This window comes from Lygodium microphyllum, chromosome 20 (assembly GCF_053477565.2).
Source record: "Lygodium microphyllum isolate KBCC chromosome 20, Lygodium_microphyllum_v1.1.10, whole genome shotgun sequence".
Classification (NCBI taxonomy): Eukaryota; Viridiplantae; Streptophyta; class Polypodiopsida; order Schizaeales; family Lygodiaceae; genus Lygodium; species Lygodium microphyllum.
In genome coordinates, this window is record NC_141154.1 from 18,142,572 (window position 1) to 18,163,653 (window position 21,082).

At 40.8% G+C, this 21,082-nt stretch overlaps 1 protein-coding gene across 2 annotated transcripts in view; it reads right to left on the reverse strand.

Moving 5' to 3' along the window:
• LOC148018708 (cytochrome oxidase complex assembly protein) overlaps positions 1 to 14,811 on the reverse strand; it is a 28,831-nt gene extending 14,020 nt beyond the window's left edge. The window contains exons 1-2 of one of the 2 annotated variants that reach the window (XM_087660641.1): positions 14,650 to 14,811; positions 3,133 to 3,267 (exon numbers count right to left, since the gene is read on the reverse strand). In XM_087660641.1, the coding sequence (XP_087516767.1) occupies positions 3,133 to 3,267; positions 14,650 to 14,660 (146 nt within the window). In that variant the 5' untranslated portion in view covers positions 14,661 to 14,811. Of the gene's footprint in view, positions 1 to 3,132; positions 3,268 to 3,733; positions 3,844 to 14,649 lie in introns of those variants that run through there. The other variant, XM_087660643.1, reaches the window with a different exon arrangement.
• Positions 14,812 to 21,082: the final 6,271 nt, after the last annotated feature.

The following is a 21,082-nucleotide window of genomic DNA, read 5'->3' on the forward strand; positions in this document are numbered from 1 at the left end:
TACATGCCGTACATGCTGAAGTGTGAAGACAGAACGATGCTGAAACTGCAACTGCACACTACCAATACCTGCAATGTCACATGTATAGTTGTCCCCAAGATGGACAACACCATGTCGACAACCTGTATAGTCAATGAACCACTCATGATGAGAGGTGTCATGAAAGGAAGCACTTGAATCTAAAATCCAAGTATGCATGTCATCATCTGTATCTGCAAGTAAAGTATGTGCACTAAAGTGTGAAGAGACCAAGAGTGCGTCATTCCCAATGTCACTGTCATGAGTGACTACATTCACCTATTCAATTTTGACACTACTCTTCTTAGACTAACTCTCTTTCTTCTCTTCCTTGCTATTATCTATCTTCTTGCCCTTTCCTTCTTTCTTCCATTTGTAGCAATCACGTTTAAAGTAACCCTTCTTACCACAATGATGGTATTCAACATCCTTGCCACGTGATTTACTGTATCCCTTGCTATTAGATTTGCCTTTTTGCTGTGATCTGCCCCTAATATGCAAAGCACTGAAAGACTTACTGGATGCATTGTTCTGCCGATTCATTTCTTCCATGAGTAGAGCACTCTCTACATCAGTATACAAAAGAATCGCATTGGAATTACTCATACCAATCCTGAATATATCCCAACTCTCTAATAGAGTGCAAAGCAAGAACATAGCATTAAATTCTTCATCAATCAAGAACTTCAAGGCAACCAGCTGGTTGAAAATGGAGTTAAACTCACTTAAGTGAGTAGGCATTGCTCTACCCTCTTTCATATGCAAATCCATAAGCTTTTTCAGCCAATACACTTTGCTTGTGGCACTCTTCTATGCATACAATTCTTCCAATCGAGTCCAAATAGCATATGCAGAATCCAAACCTTCAATGTTAAACAGCAAGGTATCAAAAATCGATAACTCGATGGTTGAGCGTGCAAGCTCATTTATCTCATCCCAATCTTCTTGTTCCATATCTGCAGGCTCTGCCCCTTTGGTCTTAATCGGCTTTGCCTGCTTCTTCTGCAACAGGATATTGTAGCATTGTTTTTGCCAGACTGCAAAGTTATGTGCTCCTTCAAGCTTCTTAATGTGCATGAGATTACTGTTGTCACTGCTACTAGCCATGATTTTCAGCCCAAATGTGACCCAAAAATTCAGTAAATGCAGGCCCAAACTGTCATACAAGAGACCAAGGTACAAACAAGTACCTACCAACAATAAATAACCACGTAGAAGCAGAAATTTCAGATCTGAAAATAAATTTTCATAAGCACCAAACCTTGTGCTACAGCACTCCACCACTGATTACAGCTGTTCTAAGGACAAATACATCACATTACATGAGAAGTCCCAAATTTTAGCTGCAATTTCTGTTTTACATGCACCCACGGGCACAAAATTTGGCACACACGGTAAAAAGCCCCAAATTTTTGTGTTCAAAGCATCAATTATACATCTGCACTATCTCTGACATGCATAGAACATACCAATTTTGCCAAAATAGAGCAATTTCAACCAAACCCCCAAATTTTTCCAAGTGCTAGATGTCCAAATTGCATGGAATTAAACCCACATGTACATAAAATGACCAAATGATGCACAAATTTTGCCCAAACAGCAAAAGCCCCAAATTGCACGGGGTCCAATGTGCATCAATGTCACAAATTCCTGCAATTTTTGAGACAAATGGTCTTGCTTTGCATCACAATCTCCAAATCTGAGAAAAGCCTCAAATTTTCGGGCCAAGATTGCACAAATCTGAACGTTGTGCTTATGTGCACAAACGCTCGGTAGTGGAAGAGGAAAATTTGCAAGAATTTGGCAAAAAATGACAAAAAAGGGAGTCCGTCCATCGGGCTTGACGCGTTGACCTATCAGCAGGTCATCAGCTCGCAATCCCGTTGCCTGCCACACACGCCCGTCAGTCGCGACTGCACACCCCCGTCAGTCCTGTCACCCATGTCTGCAGCCCGTTGACTTAGACTTTGTCAGTCCTATCGCACTCTCTTGCACCTGTCGACTACCTCTCCTGCACACGAGCCTGCCTTCGACTTGTCCCGCCTACCTACTCGCGACCTGGAACTACCGCCCTAGCAGTCGCCTCCTCACCCAGCTCACACCTGACGTCTCAAGAGGCGTACACTCCTTGCCTGCTCTAATACCAGTTTGTTGAGCTCCAAGGTGCGAGGATCGAGACACACAGTGCTTGCTAGCAGCAAAGAGAGTGAAAGAGAGTGTACAGTAGCGAGGAGAGTGAGCACGACTTGTGGGTACAATGACAAGTGTACCTCTTTAGGTTTTTAGATAGATATATATATATGAAAGTACAAGTGTGCTAAGGGTGTGTTCACACCCGAGCACATATAAAAGGCAAGAGGGCCCTTTGTTCCCAACAAAATGATTATTCCAATAGCTTTGTACTCCATTCCTCCTTGGTGTAAATAACCAGGAGTCATTTCCTTTGTTTCCTTATTATTTTGTGCTCTTTAAAGAATCTTGTACTTTTTAATTACCTTAAGAGACTTTCCCTAGAGTGTTTTCAGTATAAATTTCTCTTCTTGGGGAAAAAAACATCATGTGGAGTGGCAAGTTAAGAGCTTCAATAAGCTTCCTGGTGATTGAGCTACTTTCTAGTGAATAAGACATCCAAGTTGTCCAACTTTCTGATCCACTGAATTGATCACCTGGCCATAAAACAGAGTGTCAATCACATTATCCAAGAAGAAACAATTTGGAATTTCCTTTTGATGACTTCAAATCAGCAGCCATGACATATAAACAAAAAGTTTCCATAATTACAGCCACATCATTCTGGGAGTGCTATTTTCTGTGTCTGTCCCAAATTGTACTCTATCCACAAATTGTGCAACAAATTTTCATCATTCATATCAAAAGCTTTTTCAATTTTGATTTATGCCATACACAAAAGCCTGTGAGGCTCACTTATATATGCTACAAAAATGTGATGCTTGCCTTTAATGGATAAGCTAACAGATACAACGAAGCAAAAAAGCTTATCATCATGTACAGTAAGTACAACATGTTGGCATTTAACACATTAAACCCATTGATGTTGTGCATGAACAAAACATGCTGTATTGCTAATAAAACAAATATCATCGAGGAAACAACCTACTGCATTGCTGATACACCAAAACATCGTCAGCAACACTCGCTGCCAAACCACCTGTCCCCATAAAAAGAAGCAGGCTTCCGATCTTATCCCCATAACTAGGTAACGTGCTTCGATCTATACCACCAAACATCCTACACAAGCAACCCAGAAGGTCACCCGATGATTAGACAAGCAATCTGACACTATTCAGCAATAACCTCAAACCATGATGGTAATTACACCCAAATCAATACTGCCATGCGGTATTCATTTACATTTAAGTTACCAGATTTTTGAAACTATTGGCAAAATATGCAGAACATACCCACTTTTTTCTGTCTCTCTTTTTTCCTTAGTGGTAGCATTATGGTCATCTCTTGCTTACAAGCACCATCACAGAAGCCAGTAAGAAACACACAAAGTTCTACCCTTAGTTAACAGTTAATTAGCCAATTTTATTAGATTTGGATCTTTGGTTTTTTGTGGCTGCTCATTCCTTTTGGAATAGTTTCATATGGTATCCCAGTTTTAACTCTATATAGATACCCTGTTTTTATAGAAACTGAGGTGCAAAGGAAGGGCGAACAGCATGAAGGAGAATAAAGGATATGAGAGTACCAGAATGATGGATGATTTTAAGTTGTGAGCGCAAAGTGCTGAAATTTGAATCTTGAATGAAGTATGTACAGTTTGCTGGCTATAAATAGGAAAGAGCTAAAAAATGGCCATCCCAAACTTAAGAAAAAAATAGAAACCTACAAGAGAAATATAGAGTGGTTCGACCAAAACAATGGCATGTGGCAAAACTGGGTGCCCAAGATCTGGTGCTAACTGCCCACAATATGAAGTTGGACACTGACCCTCAACATCCCATAAAACTCTACATTCTCTCACTTTCCTTGGCTCGACCAAGTCACTCCCACTCCAGAACTGCTGCACCACTCTGTTCCCAACAAAGCCATCAGCAAGAAGAAGATTCAAGTTAAAGATCAAGCATAAATTCCAACATTAAGATTCAAGCTAGTATCTTTTGATACTACATAGTGTTATCTGACACTGCCATTACTTGTGTCCTTTGACACAATTGCTTTCAACTCTTTTGTTGGTCAAAACTCAAAGATTTAAGGGTGATCCTCAATCATGGGAATAAAGTTTTTTATGTGGGTACCTGTTATGAAGAGTGGCACAACACTTCTTGCTCACTTGTACTAGATAGAATATGTTTTTGCTCTACTTGCAAGAAGAAATGAAGTTATCTACATCCAAGTGCAATCAATGATTCTATCTAAAGATTTTAAAGATGTTTTAGCCCTCACGATCATTATAAAAAACCCAAAGCTCGTGACCTATTTGCTTGAGGGGGACTAGAAGATAAAAGACAAAGAATAACCAAGCAAAGCGGAGAGCATCAAAGTGAAGGACAAGGAAAAGAAGATTTGTTATGCTGAAAGAAAACCACAAAAACCTTATAATGTCATATTTGAAAGAAGATCTGTTATGCTGAAAGAAAACTACAAGGGCCTATCGGTCCTTGTCTCCAAATTTTACTAGACCTTTTTTAAGCCTTGTATGTACTTGCCTTAATATTATTATCATAAGCCTTGTTCTCTGCATGTAAACTATGCACCACAGCCTCTACACACTTAGTGAGGCCTTGTAACAGTCCCTAGATGTTTTGCCATGTCTTTGGTGTACTCACACTTAGCAAAATGTTTTGTTTCCCTACAACAGCCTCTAAATGTTTCACCTTGTTTGTGGTATGCCCACACTTAGCAAGGTTCCGCTCACAACAACCTCTATATACTCAATGCTTTCACGGTTGTGATTGAGAAGGGGTGTTAAGACTTATGCAATCACACTCCTATGATAGCCTCCTTGTATGGAGCAATAGGGCAAGGGACATGCAACAGCCTAGGAGAAGCTGCCTGTAACCCATAGGCACAGTGTGGGAAAGTGCTACCATTGTGGAACAATAAAGCAATGTACTTGACTATCATTTGAATGTAATGCTATTGTACTTTGTACTTTTAGCCTATGTCTCTGCCTACTCAAGATTGTGTTTATGAGTCCAAGCTAATCTATCTTGGAACCTAATTCACTTGAGTAATAGTCAGTGTGTCAAGTCTTAGTCCTCATGTCTCGTCACTGACTTTCACCCTCCATAGCTAAACCTTGCTCAAAGATCCATTTTTCTTAACACGGCATTGCATGATGCTCAAGAGGGGGACAATACTTCTACTATCTTAGTACAGATATGCTCACGTATCTAGAGGCTGTTTGGAGATCTTTCAAATTCCATACAAGTACTTGTATGATCAACCTACCAAACACTTGTGTTTCTACAGTTATGTTTTGTTATTTACTAGTGTAGTGAGTACCATTTTCATAGCTGTAGATTTGTACAATTGTGATTGGTTGTATACTAGTGCAGTAACTACTATCTTTTTTTTTTAATATATATTGCTAAAACATAGTGCAACAGCAACATGCTTAGCTACATTGAAATATGTATGGATAATTGTACGCTGGCAGTACATGGAGTAATAGCAGTCTACTTGGTTACTTAGAAACATGTATAAACAATTGTACGTTGATAATACATGCACTAATGGTAGTATGCATGGTTATTGAAAAACATATATTGGTCATGTAGTATGCAGCCTTGGATCTTAACTCTGTGCAATCGGAGTCTTGCAATGCTTCAAGAGGAGGGTATGTTACCAAAATAAGAGATGAACTTAATGATTTACTTATACCTCACAAAGATTTTTAATTAAAATGAACTTTAATTTTGGTATCCCTAGCTCTTGGCATGGTAACCATTACACCGGTAGTGAAAGATTTGACATGTGGTGGACAACTGTGTGGACCATGTGGTACATGGCCATAACTAAAGAAACAAGGTGCAATGTGAAACTTTCATTAAATTCAAAGTTTACACCTTAAAATTGAGTTACAATGAAAGTTTCACCTAGTAAGCAACTCACTTAAGGCACTTAAGTTATTAAGCAGACCTTGAGCTAAAGTTTCACTCGGTGAGCAACTCACTTATTAAGCCCTAATAAAAAACATGGATATGATTAGGGAGCAACAAGTTACTCATTTAGAAAGCTTATCTTGGTTATTTGGGAATTCTTCTCTCACATTAAAAAAAACTCCAGTTTGGAGAGAGCCACTCTTCTCTTTCTTAATACAAAATTTGCAGATTTCAACCATGGAATGAGCTTACAGCATAGATGGAGTGTGAAAAGCAACCAATTTTTCCCCTCTTGGCATGGGGATTCCATTGGGCAACCTCATAACTCCATATATAGCAAGGTATACTGCTATTTTTTAGCTAAATATTAAAAAAACAAGTTATAACAACACAATGGACTAAGATCCTCTTTTCTTCTTCGAGATCTCAAGCCCAGTGCACTTTCTGGGCAATTTTGTTACAAAGCGACATTCTCACAATTTCATCACTAGAAACCCCCTGCGTTTGTGAGAGAAATGGCGTGGAACTGCATGGGAACTATACAAGAGAGTTGTCTCAGCAAATGCTCCATGAAATTGGATTCAAATGCTTGCTGCCATTTTTAGGGTTTGGCAAGCTCAAGTGTTCATTCGCAGTTTTGACACTCTATAGCTCATTGGAGGCCAGGTGTTAAGATATCAGAGCCATTGTGCACCTGGATCAATTATGTCGTGAGAAATCACAGAAATATTGCCATTTTGTAACCAATTTCGAGTATGTTTCAATAACCTAAAAAAATACTGAAAGGGATGCCAAGCTTTGGGGCCAACAAGTGTCAATGTGTGGTGCAAGAGCACTCTAGCTCCCATTGTGTGTGGAGTTTTCTTGCTGAATTTACTTTCAAGCTGAATTGAGTGTTTGCTACTGCCCTTTGGACTTCCAAAGGCCGGTTTCACTATGCCTCATACTGCCACCATCTTTTTAAAGGCTACTTTTCAGCCTAGCAGCCTAGGCTGTCTATCCTGTTGCTACACCTGTATGGACTGCTACATCTATGTTTGGTGTTGTTTGCTGCCACTTGCCACTGCACACCCTCCAGAAGGCTGCATTTTCACCTTTCTGTTTCCACCAGGCAGCCCTACATCATCTACTAGGCTGCGTTCTATAGTTTTCTTTCTCCTCAATGCTCCATCTCTCTCAAAGATCCGGCATCTACTACTATGTTTGCCGCTCCCAGATGTCTTCGGAGGTTGTCCAGTTGCGTTTCAAGATCCATCAAAGTACAACATCTCCAGCTCATTACCTCTACCTTGATCCTCAAGTCACGAGAGTTCAAGGTACAATATTCATTCACTTCATAGTGCGTTTGTTGCATCAACATTATACTATACACATTCATTCATTTTAGACTCTTCATTGTATTCATTGTCTCTAAGTTACCCTAATTCTATCTATATTCTGTTTAATTTGTGCTTTGTCGTACAATTGTATTTATATATTTTGCATCAACATATTTCTTTACATGGTATCACAGCTAGGATCTCTCTAAATAAGCCTAGACCTTTGATCTAAAAGCCCTTCGCAATCAAAGGGGGCCAACTATATCTTGTTGTACGTAGATGATTTACTTATCACCAACTCTACTTCTACTGCCATAGCAGAAATAAAGGCCCAGCTTTGTTCTACTTTTGAGATGACAGACCTTGGTCTATTGTCTTATTTTTGGGGAATGAAGATAGTTCAATTTGGAGGTAGTATTTTTGTGTTACAATGGAAATACCCTCTATGGACCAACATTGCACAGATCAAACACGGCCTATAGCCACAGCTCTTAATTCCCTTATCCATCTTTCTAAGGATGCCTCTTTACCTTGGGCATAGCACCCATCTCTTAGGCTAACTGTAAGCAAGAGTGGTGGTGACTTCCACAGTGGAGATTGAGTATCGGGCTCTTTTTAATGGTACCACAGAGGCCATCTACTTGAGAAGCCTTGTGGCAGAACTACACTTTCCATGCAACTCTCCCACCATTGTCTACTGTAATAACCAAAGTGCCATTGCCCTTACGGGCAATCCAATCATCACATCATGAACGGGGCATGTGGGGATCCACTTCACCACAAAGCAAGTTGAGCTAGGCACCATACACCTAGAGTTTATGCCTTCCTCCGACAACTATGCAAACATATTGACCAAGGCAATCAATCGGCCAGTATTACAATATATTTTACCTAGGATTGGATTGGATACACCCTCCTTCACTTCTTCAAATTGACAAGGAGAGGGTACTTTCCTCTAGCTTTCCCTTCCAGTTGAGAGTGGGTGGCTTTCTTCTCTTAATAGTAATAGTGATGGTGCTTATAGATTTTTATTTAGACATTGTATTTATTAAATATTATGAACATCATATCTTCATCTGTACTATCAAGATGACATGATTGTAAAAGGGCTCTTGGACAACTAAACAATTCCCCTGCGACGAGGACACTATCCAAGTGGCACCTTGCATAGCATTTTGCATTAGCATAAGCACACCTGCATTGCCTCTTGTATATCTCCAGTGCATTGGCATTTTGTTCTGTAAACATATATCTGTGCTCATTTATCCGTTTTCAGTCTTTTTAAGTGGTCAACTCTCGATCCACCATATTCGCAGCATTGCACATGGCAATCTCCCTTGCTTATTAGCCTTACTACCTTGTTTTACACACATCTTTTTGGCCTCTACAGAGTCCACATACCCCCCATATTTGCTACATACTCTAGTAGCCTACTCCTTCGTCATCAACATCCAGTAGTGGTAGGGATAGCCTGTTTAGGTACAGAGTCTTTATTAAGGACTATGCCTTGATTGCTACACCGCTTACCGATTTACTCAGGAAACAAGTTGCTATTTTATGGACTCCCATTCAGCAATCTAGTTTTGAGAAACTTAAGAAAAGCTTAGTGCCACCTCCTATCTTGGAACTACCTAATCTAAACCAAGAGTTTAAAGTTGTGACCGATGCAAGCTCTTTTGCATTAGATTGTGTACTCATGCAAAAAGGGTATCTAGTAGCCTATTCTTCAAGAAAACTGAAGACTCGTGAAAAGAATTATGCTACTCATTTCAAAAAGTTATGATTATACCTATGTCTGCTAATTATAGATGAATATTCTTATCTATATAGTTAAGATTTTACTTAGTTACCAACTTGAATGTTTTTGTTAAAGCCTTTGGGATTGGCTACTCCCATCTGTTACTTAATCAACCACCAACTCCCTTTTTGAAACAGTCATTATTCAAACCACCAAAAAAAAAAGTTCATCGCAGTTCCATCCGCCTTTGCAAGACTTGATAGACCACTCAACAATCGACTTGCACCCTTTGACATACCATGGCCTCTCTAGGGTAACCACTTGGACTCCCTTGGTAAGATAAACCATCATTTTTGTAGTCTTGGTAGGCCACTAGGCAGCCACCATGCACCCTTTGTCTGATACCCTAGCGACCTTCCCCAGCTACCAAGTAGCTCATCCTGACTAATGTTTTCCTTTTGGTGCTATTGCCCATCACTGTTAGGCTTCCAAACACCTACATTTGTGCTCTTCAGTTGCCACTTGCCTCTAAGAAGGCTCCTCCTGCTTACGTTTGCCTTCTACAACTATCACCAAGTATTCTCTCCTCCACAGCTTGCATTTGTAGTTTTTCTCTCTCCTCTACTGCCTGTCTGCATCAAACCCAACCCCCTAGGCTATGTTTGCACGTGTTTCTCTAAGGCTGCCTTTGTTGTGTTTCAAGATATGTTAAAGAGTATGGCACACTCTCCTACTTAGCACCTCTATCTCGGTCCTCAAGACATGGACTTCGGGGTATAGTTTTCATTCCTGTACAGTTTGTTTGCTGCATGAGTATTGTATATTCAGTATTCAATCATTCATTGAGGTTCCACTATGTTCATTGTCTCTGAGTTACCCTAACCCTAACCGTGTCCTTTTTGAGTTTATGCTTTGTCGTACGCTTTCATTTATGTTTCTGCATTAGGCTATTTCTTCGCATGGGCTAGTGATGTGGATTCGACACAATCCACTATAAGTTTTGCATTCTCCCTTGGTTTGGGAGCTATCTCATGGAGTAGTAAGAAGCAGCCTACTATGGCACTTTCTTATACAAAGGCAGAGTACTACGATCTTTGTTCGCCTACTATGGAGGCAATGTGGCTCCATCGAATATTGGCAGAGATTGGTTTTTCCCAAACAAGACCCACTCAGCTACACATGGCCAACCACAGTACCCTTGCTCTCACTAAGAAATTTGTGTTTCATTCCCACATGAAGCACATTGAGGTTCAGTATCATTATGTTCGAGAGCGGATCGTGGATTCCAAGTTATCAGTGGTTTCCTATCCCATGGAGGACAATGCAGCAGATCTCTTCACAAAGCCTTTGCCCAAGGCTTCTATGCATGATATGAGATTGTTGGGTCTTCAAGCACTCCCAGAATCTAAGAGGGGGTTTTAGCCTACCTATTTTAGTATTGTCAATCTGTCATCTCCCAATTGTGAGCTCTTGTCAAAGTCTCACAGAGACATGGAAGCTCTGGCATTTTAGTATGCATTTCTCAAGTTTCTTAAGCATATTCTGCATTTCCCAGCCTATGCCACCCTCTGGGGTGTCCTGCCCCTTGGGATTTTTCTACCACATTAGCTGCAATTTTCAACATTTATATGAAGTTGACCAAGTGGCAGCTGGTCACCAGTATCAGGTTAGCTAGTTTAGCATATTTTTTGCTATCTATACAAAGTTGGTGGCTAGGACAAATCATCTTCTGCGGGTTGCTGATTCGCTCCTCTGTCTTTGGCGTACTCCTCCGTCTCCAATGCTGCTACTACCATCATCATTTCCCGGTGCCCTCATTGACACCTCAAGCTACTTGTAGAAACTGATCAATCCTACCTTTGTATTCAGGATTCATTTTCAGTCAGTGCAGATTTCTTCCTTCTTCTTCTTGCTATCTCTCTCTTCACTTCTCTTTGTGTTTGTGTTCCTTCCTCCGTTGCACTTAGTGGCAAGTTTACCTCCCAAGGTCAAAGGAGATGCAGATCCAAGGGTGGTAGAAAGAGTGCCAATACTGATGAAGTTCAATGATGAAGAATGCCAACCAAGAGCAAGAAACCCTCTCTAGATAAAAATCTGATCAAACAAAAGGCCATCAAAAGCCAATGGAAACAAAGAGGCCTCTAATGGATCACCCTTGAAAACTCAAGTCAGGGACAAGCGAGCGAACCCTTTAACCCATCTATGAGATGATAGCAAGGAACTATCAAAGACGCCATAACCTCCATAGAAACAACACGGACCAAGGGCCAAGCGGCAATGGATGGTGGCTCGATGACAAAGAAGAGAAGTCACCACATAAAGAAAAGACCCAAAGAAGACCAAAGGAGATGGTGGGGGATGGGATAGAACCTATGGGGATAAATGTTGCACAACTAGAAATGGGTGCAGCTATGGAAAATTGCCTCGAAGGGCCTTGCACAAGGCAAGGGAAATGGAGCATAAAATAGAGATCTTGCAACAAATCATTTGAGCAGTCATATAACTCGATGCACCACTGTGAATGAGCCAAGGCTGCTCAAAAGACGAGACAGACAAAGAAGGCTTCTCCACTTGATGAATGTGTAGAAACACAGACTCAATGGTAATAGCCGGTAGCGAAGTAGGGATAGACGGACACTCCGATAAAGATCTACCCTTTGCTCCCTAACAAAAGTAAGGGTATTTCCTCCAGCACTTTTGCTCAAGGTGCAAGGTCCTCCCACAATGAGAACACGTGGGATATCCTCTACACTTCCCCAACAAACTTAGAATCAAAGTCTGAAAATGACTTTGACTTCTTCTTCTTCTTCCATTTCTTCTATGTGGCTTGTCTTGAAAGAGTAGCTACAACGTGGGTACACACCTCAAGAAGGTTGCCTCCTGTAAAACCCAAGGAATAAAGGGCCTGTTCTTGCACAAAGAGCAGCCACTAGGTAGGAAATGGCACCGCCCAACAAGGATGAAAGCTCCCTTTGATCAAACGCAAGTTTGCAGCAGTTCTAGGATGGCAAATGCGAGGAAAAACTCCACCTCTAGATGACTCCTGATGGTTGGAACAATGGACAGGCTGCTCCTCTTCATAGAGTCTAGCTCTCACACATGGCTCTGATACCATGTGAGAGTGTGCAATGGAAAGGAAAGTGAACACGGAGAGGAGATTGAATGAGAACATGGGTGAGAGAAGGAACAATCTAGCACCACTAGCTAAAGGATACAAGGTTGCAACAATCAACACCCCAACAAACAACTCTACGCATCAGTGCAGATGCTAGATGGTAGCACGGGGATGAGAGAATGAGAAGGACTGACTAATCACAAAGGGGGGGAGGGGGGGGGGGAGGGAAAGCCACCTATAAATAGGCAAACTGGGGCAACAACCAATAATAAAGTGGCTAAGCCCCTGCCCAGGACAGCCTAAACTGCCCCAAAAGAAATGCAATAATGTGCCCTCCATCTAAAGTGCCTAAAGCACATAAAATGATAAACAAAGACAATGTCAGAGCTCCTAATGTCCTCGTCTGACTCAAACTATGGCTCACAAGCAAGAGATGACCGTACAAGACACACATGACTACTAACAATATTTTGACAGAGAAGGCAGCTCTATTTAGAGCATGCATTTCTTTTCTAGTCGGGTTTTTCAGGTGTGTTCACGTTGGCTAGTTAGTTTCCAGCTCAATGCATTTCTCTTTCAGTGGATCTAGACTGCATTCACACTATCCTAGATGAGATGACCAGCATTATGATGGCAATCAACTTTTTTTTTTTGTGTTTTCATTATTTTAATCTCCAAATCCATGTTAGCCAGCATTTTCGCCCCCAGTTTGACCAAGTTGGCCAGATTTGGGCATTTCTTGCTGACACATCAGCCTCAAGGAGTAATGGAAGCAGGCAACAACATCTCTAGTGTAGGAAACACAGCCTTCTAGATCCTCTAGACAGCATGATCTGCACAATAGCAATGATAGGGTAGCAATCCGAACCCGAGGTGCCTTGGGGTTGGCTTGATCACCCATTGCTTAGGTATCCTATCCGATTGTCATTGTTGTATGTACTATGGTGGGTCTTTCATCATTGTATATTTTATAATGCTTATCAGCCATGATATGGGAGAGGATATTAGCATAGTACATTTCATGGATTGTACAATCAGTTCAGTGGCCTAGCATTTGGGCACTTTATTTTGTACTAGGCAGCTTATTTTCAGTCTGACCAACGTGCATTTATGGTCCCATTTACAGCTAGCAGACCTGATCATTATTTTCCTCCATTTCTACCTATTTATAGGCCACCTCTCCTCCATGACATTATCATCTGATACATGCACACTGCATCCTGCGCTGGAGAGATGGAGTTTGGGAGCACTCTGCTGGTTGCCCACAGCTTGCATGGTTGTACACACCCTCATGCTCTGAGTTCGTGTGTTCTTGTTGTTTTGTTCAATTCTCTGTGTATATGGCAGCTTCATCACTTTGCTTCCATTGAATCAAACTACAAGACGGCAACAATATCCACGGTCATGAAAACCTTGAGGAACTATTTTAGGGCTGGTCTCTTCCACATTAGCCACATTTTTCCATGTTGATTTTTGGAGTATAAAAATGTCTTAGGGCTGGAAGTGCATTATGGTGGATATTGATGATGTGGATTGTTATATGGAAGCTATGTGACCATGACAACCCCACATGGCTATTGATTGGACACTTATATAAACAATGGGCCATGGTTACTTAGGTATGGATGGGTTTATTATGCCTCTCATGGGAGAGAAGCCTATAGGCATCCATCCAAGGAAACTCTATGGTGGATAAGTATAACTTAGACAATGAGGGTCCAATTATGGTAGGCTTGTGTCTAATGAAAGTTATAGTTGGATGGAGATGCTCATGATGGTCATGTTACCGTCACAAGAATTCACTCACGGTTAGGCTCGTTTGGCCAATGATCATAAGGAACCCTAATGTAGTAGAAATAAGGAAGTTACAAGGAATCGCTATAAGGACACACTTCCATGACTGCAATCGTAGACAGTTCCCCCATACTAGACTACCGTCACTTTGATCTACACCACCCACAACCTTCGTATGAACGCGTGCTCAAATACTTCCATGCACCCAACCGATACGCCCCTTTTTAGATGGATGTGTACTCAAAAAGCTCCCACTTGTAATCCACCATCCTTAACAGGGATGCGTGATCTTACTTACAGGACTGTATCGCCATAGTCGTAACTCAGTACCAACAGTATATGCATCTCGAAAAACATCAAGATCAAGCGGTCGAATAAGAGAATCCACGAGCGTGCTTTGCTAGCTAAGCTATAATGATATCAAAGAATTGACAATAGTGCCAGCTCTTAAGAATTCATACAACGACCTCAAGGAATCTACAGTCACGGGGTATGCTCCAGAAAGGGTCCGATTATCTGTATTTAGATTTCATAGCAAGCCCACGAACTGAAGTAACATCGAAAATTTGATGGATGAGAGGGAAGTTGTACCTGCGAAACATGGGTGTCGTACGGCAAGGAGCTTGGGGGTGAATCAGAGTTATACAAATTGCAACTGTAATAAAAGTTCCTTAAGACGCGGTCCAGATCTTTCAGAGAAGACGTTTGAACGGAACGACTATGAGAAATCCACGTCTGTTTTACAAGAACGGTAAATATTTCGTTGTGCTTACACTACTAAATGATACTATTCCGTGCACGGCAACTTCGCTCAATGATCTATTTCTCCTCTTTCTCCCTCCTATTTTCCCTCTCCATTTTCAAGATGCTCTCTCTCTCTCACAACATCCTCTCTCTCTCTCACACACACACACACCAAACTTAAAACTAAAAGTAGTTTATAAAATTTGTAACACAGAATGTCCGACATAGAAACAATCTCTTCCATGCACTATACTTACAAACTTTCATCTCGACATCAATGTAAGGAATCACATGCTTGCTTTGCGGGATACTTAGAAACAACAACGTTATACTGAAACGGGTCATAATCAAGACAAAGACCTAGTCGAAATGAAGCCACAAAGGCCAAGTATAAGGTACGCGAGTGTTTCCAAGCACACAAAGCAGCATGCGAAGTTGATGTGCTATCGTGCGACAACTTCGCTCAATAATCCATTTCTCCTCTTTCTCCCTCCTATTTTTCCTCTCCATTTCCAATATGTTTTCTCTCTCTCTCTCTCTCTGAGCACCCTCTCTCTATCTCTCTCTCACACACGCACCAGACTTAAAACTAAAAGTAGTTTATAAATTTGTAACACAGAATGCCAAACATAGAAACAATCTCTTACATGCACCATACTTACAAACTTTCCTCTCGAGATCAATATAAGGAATCGCATACTTGCTTTGCGCGATACTTAGAAACAACAAAGTTATACTAAAACGGGTCATAATCGAGACAATGACCTAGTTAAAATGAAGCCACAAAGGCCAAGTATAAGGCATGCGAGTGTTTCCAAGCACCATAGGAAAATGGCCGATGCCAACCAAAAAAGACAATGTCTCCAAGATGCCTAATAGAAAGAAAGCTTCCTCTTCTATGAGTAATCATTAACAAAATCTTCCTCCTTGAGCAAAACATGTGAAGGCGAAACAAGGAATGATCCCATAGTTTCCATTGGTAATCGCATAGGCGATGCAATAGTCCTACCTCTCTCTTTACCACCTGCATTGGAACAAAAATCACAATATAAGTACGTGGAACAACAACGTTACACTAAAACGGGTCATAATCGAAACAAAGACCAAGCACCATAAAAATAATTTCTATAAGAGACCTAGTCAAAATGAAGCCACAAAGGCCAAGTATAAGGTACTCGAGTGTTTCCAAGTACCATAGGCAAACGGCCGATGCCAACAAAAAAAAGAAAATGTCTCTAAGATACCTAATAGAAAGAAAGCTCCCTCTTCTTTGAGGAATTAGTAATAAAATCTTTCTTCTTGAGTAAAACATGTGAAGGCGAAGCAAGGAATGATCCCACAGTTTCCATTGGTAATCACATGGGTGATGCAATAGTCCTACCTCTCTCTTTATCACCTGCATTGGAACAAAAATCACAATATAAGTACGTGGAACAATTAACAAAGATCATTTCATCCCAACAATAATAATATCTAGTCGAACATTTGTGAGCCATTCCGTAGGTACTGACAAACATTGATACAATGACACAAAACAACCCAAATCCTTGAACCCATACTTGAACCAATGCCTCAGTATCTTATCAGTATGAGAGTGTTGAAATCTCTTCTTATGGTCAACCTCGTACATATGTACCCGAAAACATTGTGTGTATCCACAGTGTATAACTTCAATAAAAACTGGGAGCTTGATGTCAGTATTAACATCATCATATAAATGCTCGATGACCCTTGCAAGTGTCCTTATGATATCATCAGGAGCTCTTGTGCACAACGTGCATTTGTAGCTCCTTTTGATAGTCAGAAGCTAGGTAATAGTAACACTCTAGGGTAGGCATTTGTAAAAGTTAAATAAATAGCAAAATATAAAAAATAATTTACTTCCAAGAGAGTATATGACAACCAAACATGGCACAAAGAGCAATTCACATATATGCAAAACCAGTGTCCCTACATGGTCGTCAATAACTACATCTCCACAAAGAAAGCAATACATATTACTGCACCTTTTGAAGAACATCCTTATATACAATGTTTATGGTTATATCCCCATCCTTTTCACCCAATAGGACTTTCACACCATGCGAAGATTTTACCTTTGAAAATGCAACATACAGTTGACCATGTGTAAATACTGGTGCCTTTAGATAAAGCCCAACAATGGACACAAAGTCTGCCCCTGTGACTTGTTAATTGTCATAGCAAATGCCAACTGGATGGAAAATTGTCTCTATTTCATAGTAAATGTCAATTGTGTAGCATTCGAAATAAAAGTAATCCGGGGAATAAAAACTCATTCACCCACATTTACCCCTTTTATTATCTGAGCATCTATCACATTCCTATTGAAAGCTCTACATATCAATCGTGTATCATTACACATACCCCTTCCTAGGTTTAGGTTTCTAAGAAGAATAATAGGTGCATGTATCTTCAGCAACAATAAATGAGGAGGAAATCCGCCTCCAAGGTCCAATGCATTTAAATACTCAACAGAGTACAAAAATGAGTCATTAGTCTCTACAATCGAATCTGCACTATAATACTAATTGACCTCCCTTGGCATCAGTTGCAATGCATGATCATTCAAAGTAGCCACCTTTATATTCCACGAGGCAAGTATACCCCGCTCACTAAAATATGATGTGTAGTCACCCACATTGGACATGTCACTATAGACACTATCAATCAAGGTTTCGATAGACTGCCCTTTTAATACCATGCTAGGTGGAACACACAACTTTCGGTACTACCCACTCCATCCCCTATTCCTTGAATCCAACAGATGAACCCATTGTCCACCACACTACCAGTTATTGATACTCGCATATTTCCAGATAACCTTAGCACCCTTATATAACGCCACAAATCAAAGTAACACAATGCAGCATTAACAATATCCTCACGTGTTCCCTTTACCACAACTGGCAAGACCTACCTAAAATCCCCTCCAAATAAAATAACTTTTTCACCAAATGACTTATCACAACTCATAACATCTCTTAGAGTCCTATCAACCGCTTCAAAGGCATATTGATGGGTCATAGGAGCCTCATCCCACAAAGGCTCAATTGTCTCAATAACTGAGCAAGGTCACTTTGAAAACATGAATATTGCAAGTGGATGATTTATTTAATTCTACTCGGATTTTAAACCATGAGTGAGTTGTATGACCACGTGGTAAAAGCAAGGCAGCATTGCCACATGATACTATTGCCAGCACTATATGGCCGCCACTGCATACCTTCGCAAGTAAACATTTATATAGGAAAGTCTTCCCAGACCCACCAAGACTATCCAAAAAGAATACATCCCTAGTATCTATGTCAACAACATCCATAGCTGCACTAAATGCAATTCTTTGTCCCTCATTCAACATTCCCTCCATGGATTCAGAAACCCTACATTGTTCTGATATGTTGTATGCATATTCATCTTGCAAAAGAGGGTTAGTATGCAGTTGTGAGTTTGCTTGATGAGGTTCAGGCAACCCATCAAAATCAGAGAGTCTTCACCTAGATGATGCAAAAGGTCTTGCAAATGTAACAAAGCCATGTTAGATGCCTCATGCTGCAAAACGCCGAGAGGCATGCACGTGCTGTAGCTGCCATCTATACATGATATCCTCTACCATTGGCACCAAAAATCTTTTCCATAGATGGCCAGGCCGAGCTGGCTCACAAAAAACCAAAATTGTAACAAACAAAGTACGAAGTTGAGCACCAATTTGTACAGAGGCAACTTCTTCTAGACACACAACAGATTCATCATCACTCTCCAACATGCCCCTTGCAATGTAAGCATCCCTAAAAGTATCTTAGATCACATTATCAACAGTACGCAAATCTTCAAAAGAAATACATCCTTGACACTCTATTAAAAGCATCCGCAAATAGTAGATCTCACCACAGGTAGGTGCCACAAAATACATCTAACCACATGTATTCCCACGTTTCATTCTAATCCACATCTTATGTCATGCATTCCACATCTTATGTCCTAGCCTCTAGATGAATGCAGTTGCACACAAACCATTCAGTAAGAGTAGTTTTTTGGAGGTCTTCACTCCACATAACATCTTATATACTATTTGTATCTCGAAACACCACATAGTTCTTACCAGGTAAGTGAACCTGCAAACGCTATATATCACGCTTTTCATCGTGTAATGCATAATCATAGATCTGCCAACATGCCTCTGAGGCAGAAACATATCATGCATCCAAATAACTTTGTATCTCGTCCACCTCGTGAACATCACTACCATTCCGTGCTGAATCAACCCCGACAGAAAAATTGACGGTTGCATGGTCATGGCCTTTGTACACATACTTATACAAATACTTAATAGTTGCAACTATCAAGCACACCTCCATACTTATTTGTGCATTGTATTTCTTACTTAAGAAATGATTATATGGAACAATCCAATGATTATCAATAACATTACCATTTATAATCACAGAGTTTCCATCATCTCATCTTCGATAAATGGGATAGCCAGAGCTATCAACCGTTGTCACGTCCACTAATTTTCGCGGGTAGTCTTTAGTACATCTACCCTTATCCATACATGGAATCTTGGGGTTCAATCCTCTGCAAGGGCCATGAATGTTGCACTTTGAAATTGTCTCAAATAAGACTAGAAACTTAACTCTATCGGGCAACTCACAGCACAAACCAATCTATCATAGTGACATGCTTCAAAAGGTTTGAAAGATAGCTCTAAAATTAGAAAAGTATGAGAATGTGGTAGCCTCCTCTTTTGGAATTAAATCACAGTAACATAGCCTGCAACCTTTCCAAAGAGATCCTTCCGCAACAACATGTACATTAAATCAGCATGCTTTTTATGAAACACATAAGCAGTTAAATCCAAATGGTCATAAGCACTTTGCCTAGCCAATAACCCAGTAGCTATCTCCAACCGCTTTGGATTGCATGTCATTGTTATAAAAAGGTCAGGTTAAAACTATCCTCTTGCTAACATAGGTACCGACAATTTACATTGGCCCATTATCATTTGCCCCGCCATGTCTGCCAAGCCTTTGTAGGCCTTCGATTGCAACACTGAATTGATTATGGCAACACCAAGTGTTGGGGGTAAAGGCACCTCTGCCTAGCCGTCCGTGTATTACTACAGTGACAGTCACCACCACTGCACACTGCAGGTGGCGGATGCCCATCACCATCACTTTATTCTTTATTCTTTTAGTGACAGTTTGAATAAAGGAAGGCCCGGTCACACATTGTGACTGTTGGAGTTCCCATTTCTAGTCTCTCCCTTTCTTGCTCTTGCTCTCTCGCCATAGCTCTCAAGTCCAACCTTCGATCCATCGCTCCCTTTCAACTAGTATCAGAGCTATGCTTTCTGACTCTTGAGCTTGGTTTGTGGCATTCTCAGCATCCCATTGACAACTTACATTGGGTCTCCTTCCTAACAGCCATATCCGACTCCTTTGAGCTCCCGTCACTCCCCAGCTTCCGAGCACCTTCCTGGCATTGTTGGGCACCTTCAGGGCATTACATTAGAGGTATTTGATCATTTTCTTCAGGGTTTACTTCAGTTCTCAGGTCTCACAGGCTGTAAACAAGTTGTGGGCAGCCATAACTCACACCTCTTGGAGCTTTCTTCACCTGGATCTTGCTTTCAGCCTATCAAGGCTTGTTGAGGCTTGGTATAGGCCTTCTTTGGCCCTCATTTGTGCCCCCTTTGGGCCCCATTGTTGACACATGGGACAGCAGACCCCCCCAGTTAGCTCGCGTTTTTTTTGCACCTATTTCAAAATTTGGCCCAAAAATCACTCTTTTTGTCATATCTCGGGCATTCGGAACCTGATTCAGGCAAGATAAGAGTCTAAGTTGGGATTTTTGCAAGCTTCGGATGCGATGGCGATGTTGTATTTTTCAAATTGTAATGACAAAATCTTCTGCAATAGATTTCAGGTCTGAGACAGCATGTATTTGTATGCCTATGCTTGTTTGGGCATGATTACATTACCGGTTTGATGCCTATTGCATCCCGATTGATTGGGGGATTGAAGCTACATGTAATGCTATGATTTTGGTCTCATTTTGGGACTAGAAATACATAGTTTATAATAGTAAATGCATGCTGAATACACTTGGACTGAAGCTATCTTTCATGCTTTGATATATGTCTATTGGTTCCGGATATATGTCTTGGGTTATGCTATGATGTATTGATCATCGAGGGACGACTTTGAGCTTGTCATTGAATACAGATGCTTTTGGAAGAGCTTTGACATTATGCACTCAT